Source organism: Acomys minous (assembly GCF_964271855.1).
Source record: "Acomys minous genome assembly, chromosome: 13".
In the NCBI taxonomy this organism is placed as follows: Eukaryota; Metazoa; Chordata; class Mammalia; order Rodentia; family Muridae; genus Acomys; species Acomys minous.
The window spans coordinates 99,396,732-99,410,869 of NC_140495.1; the positions used below are offsets into that span (position 1 = coordinate 99,396,732).

The following is a 14,138-nucleotide window of genomic DNA, read 5'->3' on the forward strand; positions in this document are numbered from 1 at the left end:
GGCAGAGTCACATGAACCTGTTGCTTGGCGACTTTTGCGGTTTAGTCCGTCTCATATTAAGATGATTGCTAAATCTCATTCCTTTAATCTACTAGGTAGAACCACAGCAGCGCACAGTCTAGGGCAATGCTTCTCAGTGGTTTATCGACTCACCACAGAACATGCATTTTTCAATCCCAATTTGTAAAAACGGTAACTAATATCATTCTGCTTTCATCTCCAAGCATCTTTAAATAACACAACAACAACAACAACAAAACCCGTGAAATGTCCTTAGATGTTGCTCAGGATTTAGCTGAGTATTTCAGAAAGCTACATGCCCCGGGTTCTCTAGAAGTAGCCTTTTTTTTTTTTTAAATCCCTCTTTACTCTGTTGATGGTACCCTCCTCAGTTTCAGTTCTTATCCACACAGGAGCCTGACAGAGCTGGTTCTGCTGGTGTCTCTGATAACGTCTTTAAAAAAACACAATGTTTTGAATTCCTACTGTTTATTTATAAGAAAAGTATTCTTCAGCGTCCTGGAGGAGAGCCCCACTTTCTTTCTTTGGCAGCAGTAAAATTTAAAAAAGAAAGTGTGAAAACTGCCAGAGAGACAACGTAAACAATAGCCCTTTCTCCCTGGCCACGCCTCTGACCTTCAGCTGCCAGTACTTCCTACCGCGCAGGCGCAAAACTTGCGGCCCCGGCCACAGGACCCCACACGCGTCTGCGCGTGCGTCAAGGGGCCGGCTCTGAGTCGGGACCAGCCAATGAGAAGCGTCAGTGTTCTTTAAGAGTCCCGCCCGCCGGCCCAGAAGCCAGTTGCTTGCCTAGGCGCGCAGTCTGGAGGAATCCAAACCCGCCGAGAGCAGCGGAGCGATGGCATCCTCAGAGAATCTGAATGCTAAGACCGAAGAGTGAGTGTGGAAGGCGGGCGGCTGGGGTGGTGGCGGCGGCGGCGGCGGCGGCGAAGGGACGGTGTTACCCTAATTCAGCAGTGCGGCCCCTGAGAGACCGTGCCACCCTAACTCAGGATCGAGGCCCCTGAGGAAGGGTGTCGCCTTAACTCCGGAGTGCGGCCCTGGGTGACCTTCCACCCTAACTCAGGAGCGCGACTTCGGAAGGCTGATGTCACCTCAGTTCAGGGGTGCCGATTCTGAGGCTCTGTGACAAGCCGTCTCTGGAGTGCTGCCTATTAGGGACCCTGTGCTCCTCTGCTCCGGGCATATGGCTTCGGAAGGACTTTTTTTCTCTCTCTCTTTTTCAAGAGTGCTACCTCTGGATGGCTGTTTGTAGGTCGGCCACCTTGTGTCAGGTGCTGCCTTTGAGGGACGGTCCCCACCCATCCCGAGCCCCGGAGTGTATTCTAAAAGAGTTTTACATTACAGTTTGTTCTAAACAGCCCTTCGCCATTCTAGGAGACTTACTTAATTTCTGTCACAACATTCCCTCCCCCCCCCCCCCGCCGCCCCCTTTGGTGTCTTTTATACTTATCTCTTTGCCCTAATGGGTTGTTCCAGCTAATCAGGAAAGTCTCCTCATCATCAGGTGTTCTGAGCTGAGCCCTTGCCCCGGTGACTTCCAAGGCTCACCTGAGTTTTGTCTTTTTTTTTTTTTTTTTTTTCGAGGCAGGGTTTCTCTGTGTAGCCTTGGCTGTCCTGGACTCACTTTGTAGACCAGGCTGGCCTCGAACTTACAGCGATCCTCCTGCCTCTGCCTCCCGAGTGCTGGGATTAAAGGCGTGCGCTACCACCTCCCGGCTGAATTTTGTCTTTTATGTGTCTGTAACTATGACTCTGGCTACTACTTTCAGACCGGCTCAATCCAGCACTTCCTATCTGAAAGTTTAGCCACCGGCTCGCTTGTGCTTTTACAGGGTCATGGCGGAGGTAGAAGGCGTTCTGGAGCCTGTAGGCTTACAGGAAGAAGCGGAGCAGCCAGCCCGGATCCTGGAGGAGTTTGTGAAGGTATGTCCACGGTGCTTTGACCCACCTTTTTGGAAGATGGGGGTCTGGTCTTGGGATGGCCTATTGAGATAAGTGGGCGGCGGCTACGGTCGGAAGACCAAAATGGAGGGCAATCTGGGTCAGAAGGTAAAGGACAGTTTCCGCTTCTGTCTCTTGCTCTAAACAGAACTCTCGGAAGAAAGACAAGCTGCTTTGTAGCCAGCTTCAGGTCTTGAATTTCTTACAGACTTATGTGGCTCAGGAGGATACCGCCCAGAGCCCAGACAATTTGGTTTCCGAAGAAACGAGCCGTGAGTAGTTCTTGGGTTTGTGGTAGGGTCTGGCCGGCACGGTGGAAGAGGAAAGAGGTGACTTCTGCCTGTCTAGCTAATGGGAAGGCTGTGGGGGGCCGTGCGCTGTAGAGGGCAGGCCGCAGGCGTCCTTACTTAATGCTCTCGTTGTCTGGCTCACTGTAGGACAGAAGGCAACTGAACTTAAGGAGGAGTGGAAGAAGCTGAAGGACGTTTACCTGCAGCACATGGAAATGCTAAAGTGTGGCTTCACCAAGGCCTTACCCCAGGTTGCAGAGATCCAAAGGAAGTACTCAGAGCTCCGCGAGGCGGTGGAGCAACTCCAGGCTAAGGTACACCTAGAAAAAACTTGAGGGAATGAAGGACTGGGCAGGAGTGGGGAGGGGGGGGGGAGTGGAGGTAGGGGGGAGGGCCAGGATGGAGTAAGCTGGGCTCCTGATGCAATCTCCAAAAATCGAAACCTAAGAAGGTCAGTCATTTTTTTTTTCTCCCTGCAGAAGCAAATCCTTGTGGAGAAACACGAAGCAGCTCAGAAGCACTGGCAGCTGCAGCAGGTGGGTTCTTCACTTTGCCCAAGGCTCTTGTCTGCCCTCCCTTGAGGTGATGTGGTAACTCTTTCTGTCCTCTGAGCAGGGGAGCTGGGAGGGATGGCTCCAAGATGGCAGGCAGCGTTGTATGAGTCAACGCTCTGCACTCTCCCCTCACCCCCACCCCGCCCTGCCCCGCCCCGCCCATCAGAAGCGTATAAAGAGCCTGGAAGAGATTGCTGCCGAGATAAAGGGCCATCAGAAGAGAGCTCGGCAGAAGCTTGACGGGTCGCATCAGGAGCTCGAAACCTTGAGGCAGCAAGCAGGCCTGGAACTAGAGAAGCTCAAGAAGTGAGTGAGGCCGCGTCCTGGCTTGAATGAAGTCTCAGGCGAGTCTGCCCGAGGCTCCCGTCATCTCCCACCATCCTTGTCCTTTTAGGAACCAGACCTACCTCCAGCTGCTGTATGCCCTGCAGAATAAGCTAGCGGTCTCCGAGGACAAAGACAAGGAAGAGGACAAAGACGAGGACGAAGATGAGGACGAGGACGAAGATAGCACAGCACTTCCTCCTCCACCTGAATCTCTTTAAAGGTGAGCCCGAGTCAGAGTCAGCTGACCAGTCTGGGGGGGCAGAGAAGACAGGGAAGCCCTGGGGAGGCGGTGGTGTGTCCTTCAGAGTGAGTTAGAGTTGACTTGGCAGAGGGAAAGAGAAGCTGGCAACTCGGTCTCACTCATCACTCACATTATACGTTATGGCCAAAGGCCCACGGCTTCAAGCGACGATGGCGGCTTTCTGGGCCATAGCAGTAAGCACAGAGATTCTCCAGCAGGTAAATGCCAACTCAGCGTTTGGTGTCCTTGAACTGCAAAGGACTCTGAACTCTTAAATCTGAGCGAGTGGGAAGGTGGGAAGAACAGGTTTGTAAGATCTTCCGTTGTTTGTGAAAAAGTAATGGTCCTAAGTGCTAGGAGACCCCCGTTCCCCTCCCCCCCATCCCCCTGAACAGCAGTTCCCCTTTGGATCTGATTAGGCACAAGCCACACCCACACACCTGTTTTCACAGAGCGATCCTTTATCAAGCAGGGAAAGCCCAGTTGCTGCTTTCTGACTCAGGCAGCAAAACAGCAGCAAATGACTTTCAGGTGTAACATTTAAGAAGAGAAAATGGGGAGGTTTGTGTGAGGGCTAGGGTGGGCAGGGCATGTTTAGATTGGGCATGTTAAATGGGTGAACCAAAGAGGGCTTTCGATTCCTAGACTTCAGTACTTGGGTGGCTGGACCTTGGCAGTCAGCCTCAGGAGGAGGCGTTGACCTCATAGGGGAATAGACGTAATCTCATGGTTTTGAAGCAAGGTAGAGGCAGTGGAGAAGAGCAAGGCCTGCCAGAGCCATGCTGGCCAGAGTCCCTTCATTTAAGTATATTTTAATTTTTTTAGAGAATGCCATTGTAATAAATGCTATTTTTTTTTAAAATTTAGATAGGAACAACATTTGTAACTTCAATGTGGACTTTGTCTAATGGTTCCTATGGGTTTGGATTATTTATTTTAGAATTGTGTAACTTTTGGTTTCTATTGGATTGTGTTCTTTTTTTCCACTTACATCGTTAATGTAATTGGTTTTTTGAGGTCTCAGTGAAGTGTGTCCACATTTTCAACTATTACCTTTAATTTACTTATTTTTCATCATACGGTTCTTCTGTGTCAGTCCTGTAGCATAGCATTATGTACTTGCCCACTTTATGTCTACACACATGCCTTTGACTTGAAGTACAGCAGTTTTGACACTAATGTAAGCTTGCCAGCTCTCTTCACTTAGCTTTTCCTGCCTATCCTTTTTCCTCGATTTCCATTTTTAGTTTCGGCCTTTTTAAATTCTTATATTTGTCACTTGCACACAACATTTTTAGGGCTACCTTTTAACAAATCGGATTCAGTAATACTTATCTTTAAGATTTTAATTGTCAGTTCTGTTTAAAAAAAAGAATTTTATGTTTTGCCATTTTTACTATAATTTCTATTTTTAAAATTTTCTTCGTGCCTTCATTTTAATGTATGTTTTGTTGTTATTCCTTTCATTCTTTTCCTTGATTAAATGCTCTTCTCTGTAAGCTCAGCTATCATTAGCCTAAAGTTGTATGTAAGGAAATATTGATCCTTTTCTTAGACACAGAATGAACCCTGGAAGGCATTACCATTGATATATCATTCCACCTTTGATAAAAATGTTCATCATACCATTTCTAGCCTGCTTATAGCCTCACATATTAAAACTTTAGTCATTCAGTGCTATATTCATACCTAGGTATGGACTTAGCATTTTCTCTACCTTGATTTCACATTTTCTTTCCTATAGAGTAACTTCATCATAAGGAAATGTTTCATAATATCCTTGAGAGTTTGTCCCATTACTTTTTTTTCTTTTTTATTAATTTATTCATATTACATCTTGATTGTTAGCCCTTCCCGTTTCCTCCCATTCCTCCCTCCCTCCCACTTCCCCCCTTCTCCCCTCCCCTATGTCTGTGATTGAGGGAGACCTCCTCCCCCTATATATGCTCTTAGAATATTGAGTCTCTTCTGGTAACTTGCTATCCTTCCTCTGAGTGCTGAGAGTAGCATGGAAGAATGGGGAAATAGTAGGATCCACAGGGTCCTGGAAACCTACAAGAACTTTATGACAGGCGGGTCTGGGCCCTGGGGTCCTCAAACTAAAGCATCAGCCAAGGAGAATATAGGCAGTGAACTTCGAACCCCTACCAAGACCTAGCCGATGAACATGATATTCTCCACCGTTGAGTGGAGAACGAACATGATATTCTCCACCGTTGAATGGAGAGTGAGACCTGACTCTCACACGAACTCTGGTGCCCCTTTTCTGACCACGTCCCCTGGATGGGGAGGCCTGGCGGCACCCATTACCTTTCTATTGCTGTGAAGACACATTGCAACCAAAGCAGCTTATAAAAGAAAGCATTTAACTTAGGGCTTCCTAATGGTTTCAGAGGGTTATTAGTTCATGACCAATTTGGCAGGGAGCGTGAGAGCAGGCAGGCAGGCAGGCAGGCAGGCAGGCAGGTAGGGATGTTGCTGGAGCAGTAGCTGAGAGCTTACATCTGCTTCATAAGCAGCAGGCAGAGAGAGGAGAGACAGGATCCTGGCCTGGGCTTCAGAAACCTCCCACTCTACTTCCAGTGTCACATCTCCAAAAGGCCACACGCTCTGATCCTTCCAAAACAGTTCCACCATCTAGGGACCAGATATTTCACATATCTAAGCCAACGGTGTCCATTCTCAGTCAAACCACCACAGAGTACAAAGACTGTATAGCATGAAAATATTATTTTGTTTCGTTCTCAAGGTATTCCCTTACACTTTTCTGACTCATCGTTTCCTGTGAGAAATCAGCTACATATTTCAAAGCTTTTTCTGTGGTATCATTTTCTGTGTTTTAGCTTTATCAAAGTAAAATAGAAAAACAGTATTAAGATATACAACATGTTTTGATATATGTATGTGCTGTAAAATGATTAAACCAAACCTAGTAATATGTATTACTTCACATACTTTCTGCACTGAGACTACCCAAGATCCACTAACTTAACAGTGTTCAAGAATACAATAAATCACCTTGTCACCGTGCTATACAGCAGATTGCCAGAACCCATTCACGGGTTCATATCTCACTGGCTGCTCATAGAATGTTTTCTACTATGTTGTTTTATTGTGCTGGGAATAGTTTGGGCTTTACTTTTACTTACAGTTAATTGAGCAAGTACCAGCCCCTCAACAGTTCTAGAATATTCTCAGCCTTGTACCTTTAAAGTGTACTCTGTTGTGTTATTCTAAAGGAGCAATTAGATCTGTTACTTTTTTTACCATTTTTATTTTTAAAAGTTGTATTATTCTTTCTACCTTAAATTTTAGTTTTCTTAACTGTCATTGTACTTATATGTTGCTATCCATGATCAGTCATCTGTTTTTTTTTTTTAATTTTTATTTCCAGATGTATTAGAGCCCAGTATACTGTGTTTGTTTATCTTAAGAATGATGCACAGATGTTTTGTCTTCTTTGTTGGCTAGGTTACTGGTTTACAACTCCAGCACACTGGCACACTGCCTATTTGCATGCCCCCATTTGTTTATATTTGAATAGTCTTACTGTGAGCTCTCCATTTCTAGACCTTTGTTTTTGGCAATACTTTGTGCCTCATTTATAGTTGAAAGGGTTCTCTGCCAGTGGCTCGTGACTTACAAGTTACACACTTGTAAAAATTTTACATTGCTTATTTTTGTTATTCTTTATATCTGTATGCTATCCTAGCTTACAGTTTTGCTATCCATATTTTTTCCTCTTTCTCATTAGTATTTCCTTAAGGGCTTTTGTGTCTGTTCTATTTGTCTTAACACACTCTAGCGTTAGTCTGAGGGTACAGATAATGCTTAGTACTCACAAGGCTCCACATTTAATCCACAGCTCCACAAAAGAGCAAACATGACAGAATACTTCAGATTTTGCCCCCCCCCCTTTTTTTTAAAACCTCAGTCAAATCTTATATTTTGTTGTTTCCATACTTGTGGCATATATTTTTAATATTTGTATAATTTAGAAAATACTTGGTAGATGAAAAACAAATGCACTTCCTTTGCTTTATAGGATTGTATATTTTGTTGAGGCATTGTTAGTTTATAAATTTGTTCTTCCAAACTTAGTTACCCAAAAGGTATACTAAATTATCAATCATAGCATTTAAAGTTCCTGCTAACTCTGAGAATGGGAAGACCTTGTTTTATACACTGTTAGTCCTTTCCCATCTTAGCCTTTCTGAGATGAATACATTTTATCTCTATCTTACAGAATTTATCTAACTTGCATTAAAATGTCTCTACTTGCCACTCTTTGTGTCTTTTTTATGCATAGTTTTGAAATACTCGTGGAGTGTGAAATTGAATACATTGATTTAATCATTATTCTTAGCCCAGGCTTTGAGTGACCCGTTTGATACTTAGATTGTTGGGCTCTGAAAAACTTGCTGTTAGGATTCTTAGTCTATTAACTAACAAACATGATTCATTGAAACATTTTGTACTAGAAGCAACATCTGTTTTGAAGACTTTTTCAAAAAGTTTTTTTTTTTGAGAAACATAAATTATCCTACTTTAGTTGAATTAATAACAAAGTCTTTGAAAACACTTTTTTTTTTTTTTTTGGATACATGGTCTCTTACTTTGTAGTCCCGATTGTCTTGGATTCATGTCTTCCTGGATCAGCCTACATCTTGTTAAAGAATCTTTCCCTGAAATCTGTATTATAGAAAGATTGGTGCCATACTTATATATATATCTAAGCATGAAATTATGACATGGAATTTAACTAGTCAAGAAGTTACTGTACTAAAATTTTTCAGATGCTTTTAACATTAAAGTGGTAGCCTAAAATAGTCTATTTAATTAAGCATAGTATTGTCTCTCAGTCTTCGTTTTAGTAACTCTGTGAATGTAAAGAGTAGACATGCTGTTTCTAATTTGAAAATCTCTCTTCATAATGATAGCCACAGTGCCTATTTTCAACATGCCATGTACAATATGAGAGGAAATATGACTAGAAAGAAATGTTAAGTTCAGAATATGAATTCAACCACAGAGACACATAAAATGAACATATATGTATGTGTTTGCACACAGTTGCACTCGCAGTGGGCAGGGAACCAGAAAAGGTGGACAAGGGCATGACTACTTGCTAGATCCTAGGTTTCTGTTTTCAGATACAAATCCAGCCAGTAGCCATTTGTTCTGCAAATTCCTCTGTAAAACATCATATATAATGTTGTCATCATAAATAAATGTATACTCTGAATTGTCATGTAGTTATACATGAAAAGTACTTGGGAAATATTCATTATATAATATTAAGGGAAGACTTCCTAGAGAGCTGGAGGGTTTTAGCTCAATCTCAAACATGTAATCACTCATAGGCAAATATCAAATATTCACAGTGTGTGATGACCTAAGTCCTGAGCATGGAAAACAGTGGTGTTGCACTCCTAGTCTTAACGTTTAGAAATGCGAAGAAAAAAAAAATCAGAAAAACATTCTATTCAGAAATGATAATACGTTCTACCACTTAAGTCTTAAGGAACTATTTTGTGTTTGGGTCCAGCCCCTGGTGAGGGCAGGGCTTGAAGTGGGTGGATGGCACAGCAGCGGAGGAAGAAGCAGACACGGGGCACCATTTCATTTTGTTTCATGAGAAATGGGACAGAGAGGAGGGACATCTTGGGATGGCTTGACCTGCTCTGACAACCTGAGTCTCTCACAGGCTTTATGTATATACAAAATCATTTCCTCAAAAACTGTAGTCATTTATTACGCAGCCTTTTAGAATACATTTTTTTCTAAAATGTTCCTTGATTACATAAATATGTTGAAATAAAAGAAACAAAGCGAGCAAACAGCAAATTATGAGAACTAAAACTTAGACTTATAATAAAGTCAGTTTTCTTTTAATCCACTGTCTTCTTCCTTCAGATTGCAGGAGTAAAAAGCCTTGTGGTTACAGAAGTGCTAGACAGGATGACTGTTAGAGTTGGATCCTGTTTCATTCAGTTTGGCCCAGAATTAAGAGATCAGAAGTTATTTCTCTCTACCTGTTACATCAAACTTGTATTTCTACCGAAGTCCAATCTCTCTGACCGTTGCTTAATTCTTCCTTTCCTTTCTCTGTTTTTTCTTTTATATGACACAAGATCACCGTCCTGTGCTTTAACTCCTAAATACTGTAGAGCCTTTTGCTTAAGCAAAGGCAGCCTGGTCTTTGTTTTATGGTATCTGAAAAGTCCCGATCTAACATCTGTTCAGAAAGGCAGGCGCTTCACTGAGCCAAATGCTTTCCTCTGTGTCTTTGTCATGAACCCTTGTTTCAATGTGCTCCCTATCGTTATTCCAATTTTGTAAAGGATTAAAGAACATCAGGATTTCTAAAACTGCTTCCTTTGCCTTCAGGAAGGTACCAAGGTTTGTATAATCAAAATCTTCCTGTTCATACAAGTTCCTTATTTCTGAAGCTGGATGTGAAAACCTAATGATCCAGTTATGTTTGTCAACTTCTAGAATTTCCCTAAGTTTTCCTTCTTTAATAGTTTTCCTCTCTCATGCTTGCTGTTATCACTTATTAATAATCTAAATGTGTGTCGAATAAGTTCTTTGAAAGACTCAACTTTCTGCATAGCTCCATTAATTTCTCCATTAGTTTTATTCTTGTTAACACCAGCTTTTGTTACATTATCCCTTCTCTGGCTTTCAGTGAGAGGCCTTTAACAGTAAGGTATATAAATACAAGCAATGTTGTATAGCAGATTTCCAGCAAGGGCAGTGAAGGATCAGTCCAGGTCACTCGAGCACTGGAACTTTGTCAAACAGCACCTTCAGGACACTTGACACTGCCAGTTTTGGCCACATCAATGATTTCATTTCTCAGGCTGAAGAAACATCAGAAATGGAATACTGCAGTGAGGGTTGAATACAGTCAGGAATACTAGGACTATAGGAATATTGAAGCAAGCAGGGCTTACAGTACAGTAGAGGAAGTAGAGAGTCTTAGGGCTTGTACCCTCATGGCCATATAGGGTACAGAATTTTCACTCAGAATATATAGAACCTGTTGAAGAAGTTTCTTTCTTTGGCACACAATCTTCAATTACATTTTAGCTCAGGGAAATCATGCCACCAGTGTTGCAGTTCTTGGCAGAATGTGCATCAGAAGAAAAAAATTCAAGTGCTTCCATCCGTATTGCTTTTGGGGAGTGGGTAATGACAGTAGCTAAAAAGCAAAATCCACTTCAGGCAATTAGATACTACATGAAAGCAACATCAGAGAGGCATCAAGATGGAGCCTCCTCTTTTGGAATGTTGCTGTGTTGAAAAGCCTACTTTAAAAGAGTGCAGTGTAAGTGAGCTACAGTACACTATATTCGGTGATAATGACTAAGGTAGTTGAATGACTCTTGTATTCCTAGATGGTAGTCGTTATGAATTTAAAAAGAAAGATACCTCTGGAAAATAAGGAAGCACGTGCTTCTACAGCAAATACTTCATGGTACTAATCACTAAGGGCGAGTGGATGTTGGAAATCATTTTCAGCAAAGCGAAATCATTCGTTGTAACTGAGTAATGATAGTCTGCTTTACCTGTAGGGGCTGATTGAATATATGAAAGGAAAAGAACCCCCATCTGTATAGAAACATTAGCTAAGAGCTGTACTTGCATACTATGTAACAATGAGTGTGGCTTGTCAGTTTGTCTAACAACTTTAATATTTAGGTTCGACAGTATCCTTAGATTCCTAAAATTTAAAGCTAAGAGGAAATATCAAGTGCCTCTGTCATCCTCGGTGCTAGAGATAGGCTGCTTTAATTGTTTTGACAAATTAGTTAAACATTTCCTTCAGTGGTATCAAGGCGATGCCTCAGTTGATAATGTGCTTAGTGTGCAAGCTTGAGGACAAGAATTCAGTCCCTTTCACCTATTTTCAAACAAGCTGAGGGTGACCTCAGTTCCTGTTGTAGCGGTGAAGACAGGCATATACCTTGGGCTCTGAATCCACAAGCTGCAGGTTCAGTAAGACACTCTCTCCCCCAGACAGAATGGGCACCACCTGAGGAATGACTCCGAAGGCTGTTCTCTGAGATCCTCAGACATGCATACACATATGCATGCACACCAACACATACACGTACATCCACATGCATACACAATATATGCATATACATTACTTAAGGGAACAGTTGTTACCATTAGAGGTTTTTTTTTTTTTTTGTAATTTTTTTTGTAATGTTTGTTTTTTTTAACCATTAGCTTTTTCACAATCGCTGAGATACTTAGGAACTAATTCACTACCTTAATTATGCTGGGTGGTGACTGAAAAAGTAAGTGTTACTAGAAAAATGTGTCACAGCAAGAAAAAGAAGACTAGTTAATGGGTAATTTTTACTAAGCATCATTGTCAATAGTTTGCTGCTCTTGTGCCTCAGATTAACAAGTTGAAGGAACCCAAATCTGGGCTTCTGACTTCAGAAGTTTCGGTCGCGTTCAATTGTTTTAATGCTTTGGAGAATGTGAGAGGGTTTCTGGACTGCAAATGCTTATATCATTGCAGAAAGGTCTAAATGGAAGAGAGTGTCTCACCTCATAGCATCCAGGAGTGGGAGGGTGCGTATATGTCTGTGTGTGTGTGCTCATGCCTGCCAACACAGAGATACCCTTTAAGGCATACTCCCAGTGAGGCACTTCCTTCCTCCACCTAGGACCCAGCTCTCAATGCGTTTAGCTGGATTAATCCGTTGGTAAACGCAAAGCTCTCATGATCCAGTCACTGCTCCATCCCCAGTTCCATACTAGGCCTTCAGCACTTGAGGCCTTTTGTGGCCTCCTTCATATCTAATGCATAACAATCACTGTAGATTGTGGATCTTCTGAGGAAAGTTTAGCAGTGAAGTTTTCTATGTCCAAAGTATTACTTTTCCATAAAATACAAACATGTTTACCATGCTTTCTGTATTTAATACTGCTTTGTAATTTTAGTTTATTAAGCTGGTGCATTTTGTTTTCTCTGGGTTTCTAGAGTCTAATATGGAAGAATTTTATAAATGTACAAAATTATGTATTCATGTAGATTATGTGTGAACTGTCAGGTCTTTTGTTATTATTTTGTTTTTTCTTAATCTATTCTGCTTTGCTTTAAAGGGACTCGTTTCAGTCGTGAAGACCCCTGGAAGCTACAGAAATCTTGACTAACTTTGGAGTCTTGATTGCTATCAACAGTTTACTATATTTCTTTTTTACTGGGTTTCATATTCATTTGTTTACAAAGCTAAATGACGGCCTGGTTCAGTTTTTAATTTTGTGTCAGGAGCAGTGGTTACGGTGTATTTCAAGAGATGTTTGCATCTCCAAAGTTTTTCTCAATATCATTAAAGTTTTTTGAGAATGTGTATTTCATTCACATATGGCTTTCCCACATGGCTAATGGGTAGTGTAAACATATATGTGCAACCTGCTGCATTTTCCTCAGGTACCACTGCCTTCACAGCTTGTGCATTGCAGGAAATGTAGATAAAGTGTCTTCATACTTATGACACTTCCTCCAATGCTCTCCACAAGTTTCATGATGCCCTCAGTCCCTTACTTGTAACTTCTCTGGCTGCTCACTCCATTCTGTATTAACAAGTTCCCTATTGACTTGGCTGAAGTCTTTCTTAGTTTTCCTTTTTTGGGTTATTGAGTAAGAAACCGAACCTAAGTCTCTCTCAGCACTCTGAGCACTGGCTCCTTCCTTTCTTAGTGATTATTAATGGACAGCCTGTATCTGGAAACACTAACAAGAAATTGCTGAGTTATTTGACCAAGTATCCTGTGTACATCTGGCATGAAAGTCATTTTTTGGAGGTAACTGGAGATTCTGTGAGCATTGCATTTTCATAAAGGAATGGTCCTTAACACATGTTGCCACTCATGAACGAAGACATTGAAGAGGTAACCTCTAATGTAATCAAGAAAAATGATTGAGGTCCCCCTTGAGTACAAAGATCTTTGAATATCTGTGGTAAGATTTCGTAGTTTCGATTAAAGGTTTCTACAACACTGTGTTGTGTGCAGTTCTTTTCAGTTTGATTCCATGGTGGAAATTGTTCTGTGTATGGCAGTTATCCCTCATGGCTCAATTCTGCTCTCATCTCTGTCTGTAGTAACAGGGACCTTAGTAGATAAGGAAACAGTCCAGACCTTTTCTTAATGGCACACATGAAATGCCACCACTTTCCTACCGTAGCAACCATTCAGTAGACATTACCCATTGGAAGTGATTTTGTTCTCCTGAACATTCTATGACCAATGGAAGCTACTCAATTTCCAAGAGACTGTCTAACTCCTTGGAAGTTGAATATATCAAGACAATATCTAAGAAATGGTGAGTGAGGTGTGAAATAAATCTTTGTAGAGATAATGTTTTAACAAAAAAGCATTAAAGTTTATTTTGAGCAAAATAAACATTCAGATTTCAAATACAAGAGAGATGGCATAAATATTTTGATGAACAGTAAAATGTCGCCAAAGAGGATCGATCTAATAGTGGCTCGTGTGGCTATCAGAGGACATTGTTTGACTCAAAGCAATCACTGGATGGTGTGGTAAAGGATATACTGAAAAGATTGAAGCTTAGAGACTAAAAAACAAATGTTAAAACTTTAAGCTTTTATATGTCCTTTTAACATTAGTTTATTTTGTTATCTTTTATATGAAAGTAAAGTTTTTGAAATTCTACAGTTTTTAGCAAAGATAATAGTCTATGGATATTATACACCTTTCACCTTAAGACCA

At 41.6% G+C, this 14,138-nt stretch overlaps 1 protein-coding gene across 2 annotated transcripts; it reads left to right on the forward strand.

The window, feature by feature from the left end:
* The first annotated feature begins 739 nt into the window (after nt 1-739).
* On the forward strand, nt 740-13,404 carry ZWINT (ZW10 interacting kinetochore protein). 2 transcript variants are annotated; one of them, XM_084753695.1, is made up of 8 exons: nt 740-897; nt 1,857-1,947; nt 2,114-2,237; nt 2,403-2,569; nt 2,735-2,791; nt 2,976-3,115; nt 3,204-3,356; nt 12,507-13,404. In XM_084753695.1, exons 1-7 carry the CDS (start codon nt 860-862, stop codon nt 3,352-3,354), a joined length of 768 nt encoding a protein of 255 aa, XP_084609821.1. In that variant the 5' UTR covers nt 740-859; the 3' UTR covers nt 3,355-3,356; nt 12,507-13,404. The 2 variants fall into 2 exon arrangements, with proteins under 2 accessions (XP_084609821.1, XP_084609822.1); XM_084753696.1 differs by having other exon boundaries at nt 2,174-2,237.
* The last annotated feature ends 734 nt before the right edge of the window (nt 13,405-14,138 follow it).

Excerpts from the sequence above, each read along its gene's own strand:
- ZWINT (XM_084753695.1), top strand. The coding sequence starts at position 860 with ATGGCATCCTCAGAGAATCTGAATGCTAAGACCGAAGA. Across the intron at positions 898-1,856 it reads CTGAATGCTAAGACCGAAGA|GGTCATGGCGGAGGTAGAAG; the intron begins GTGAGTGTGGAA and ends GTGCTTTTACAG. Across the intron at positions 1,948-2,113 it reads TCCTGGAGGAGTTTGTGAAG|AACTCTCGGAAGAAAGACAA; the intron begins GTATGTCCACGG and ends TGCTCTAAACAG.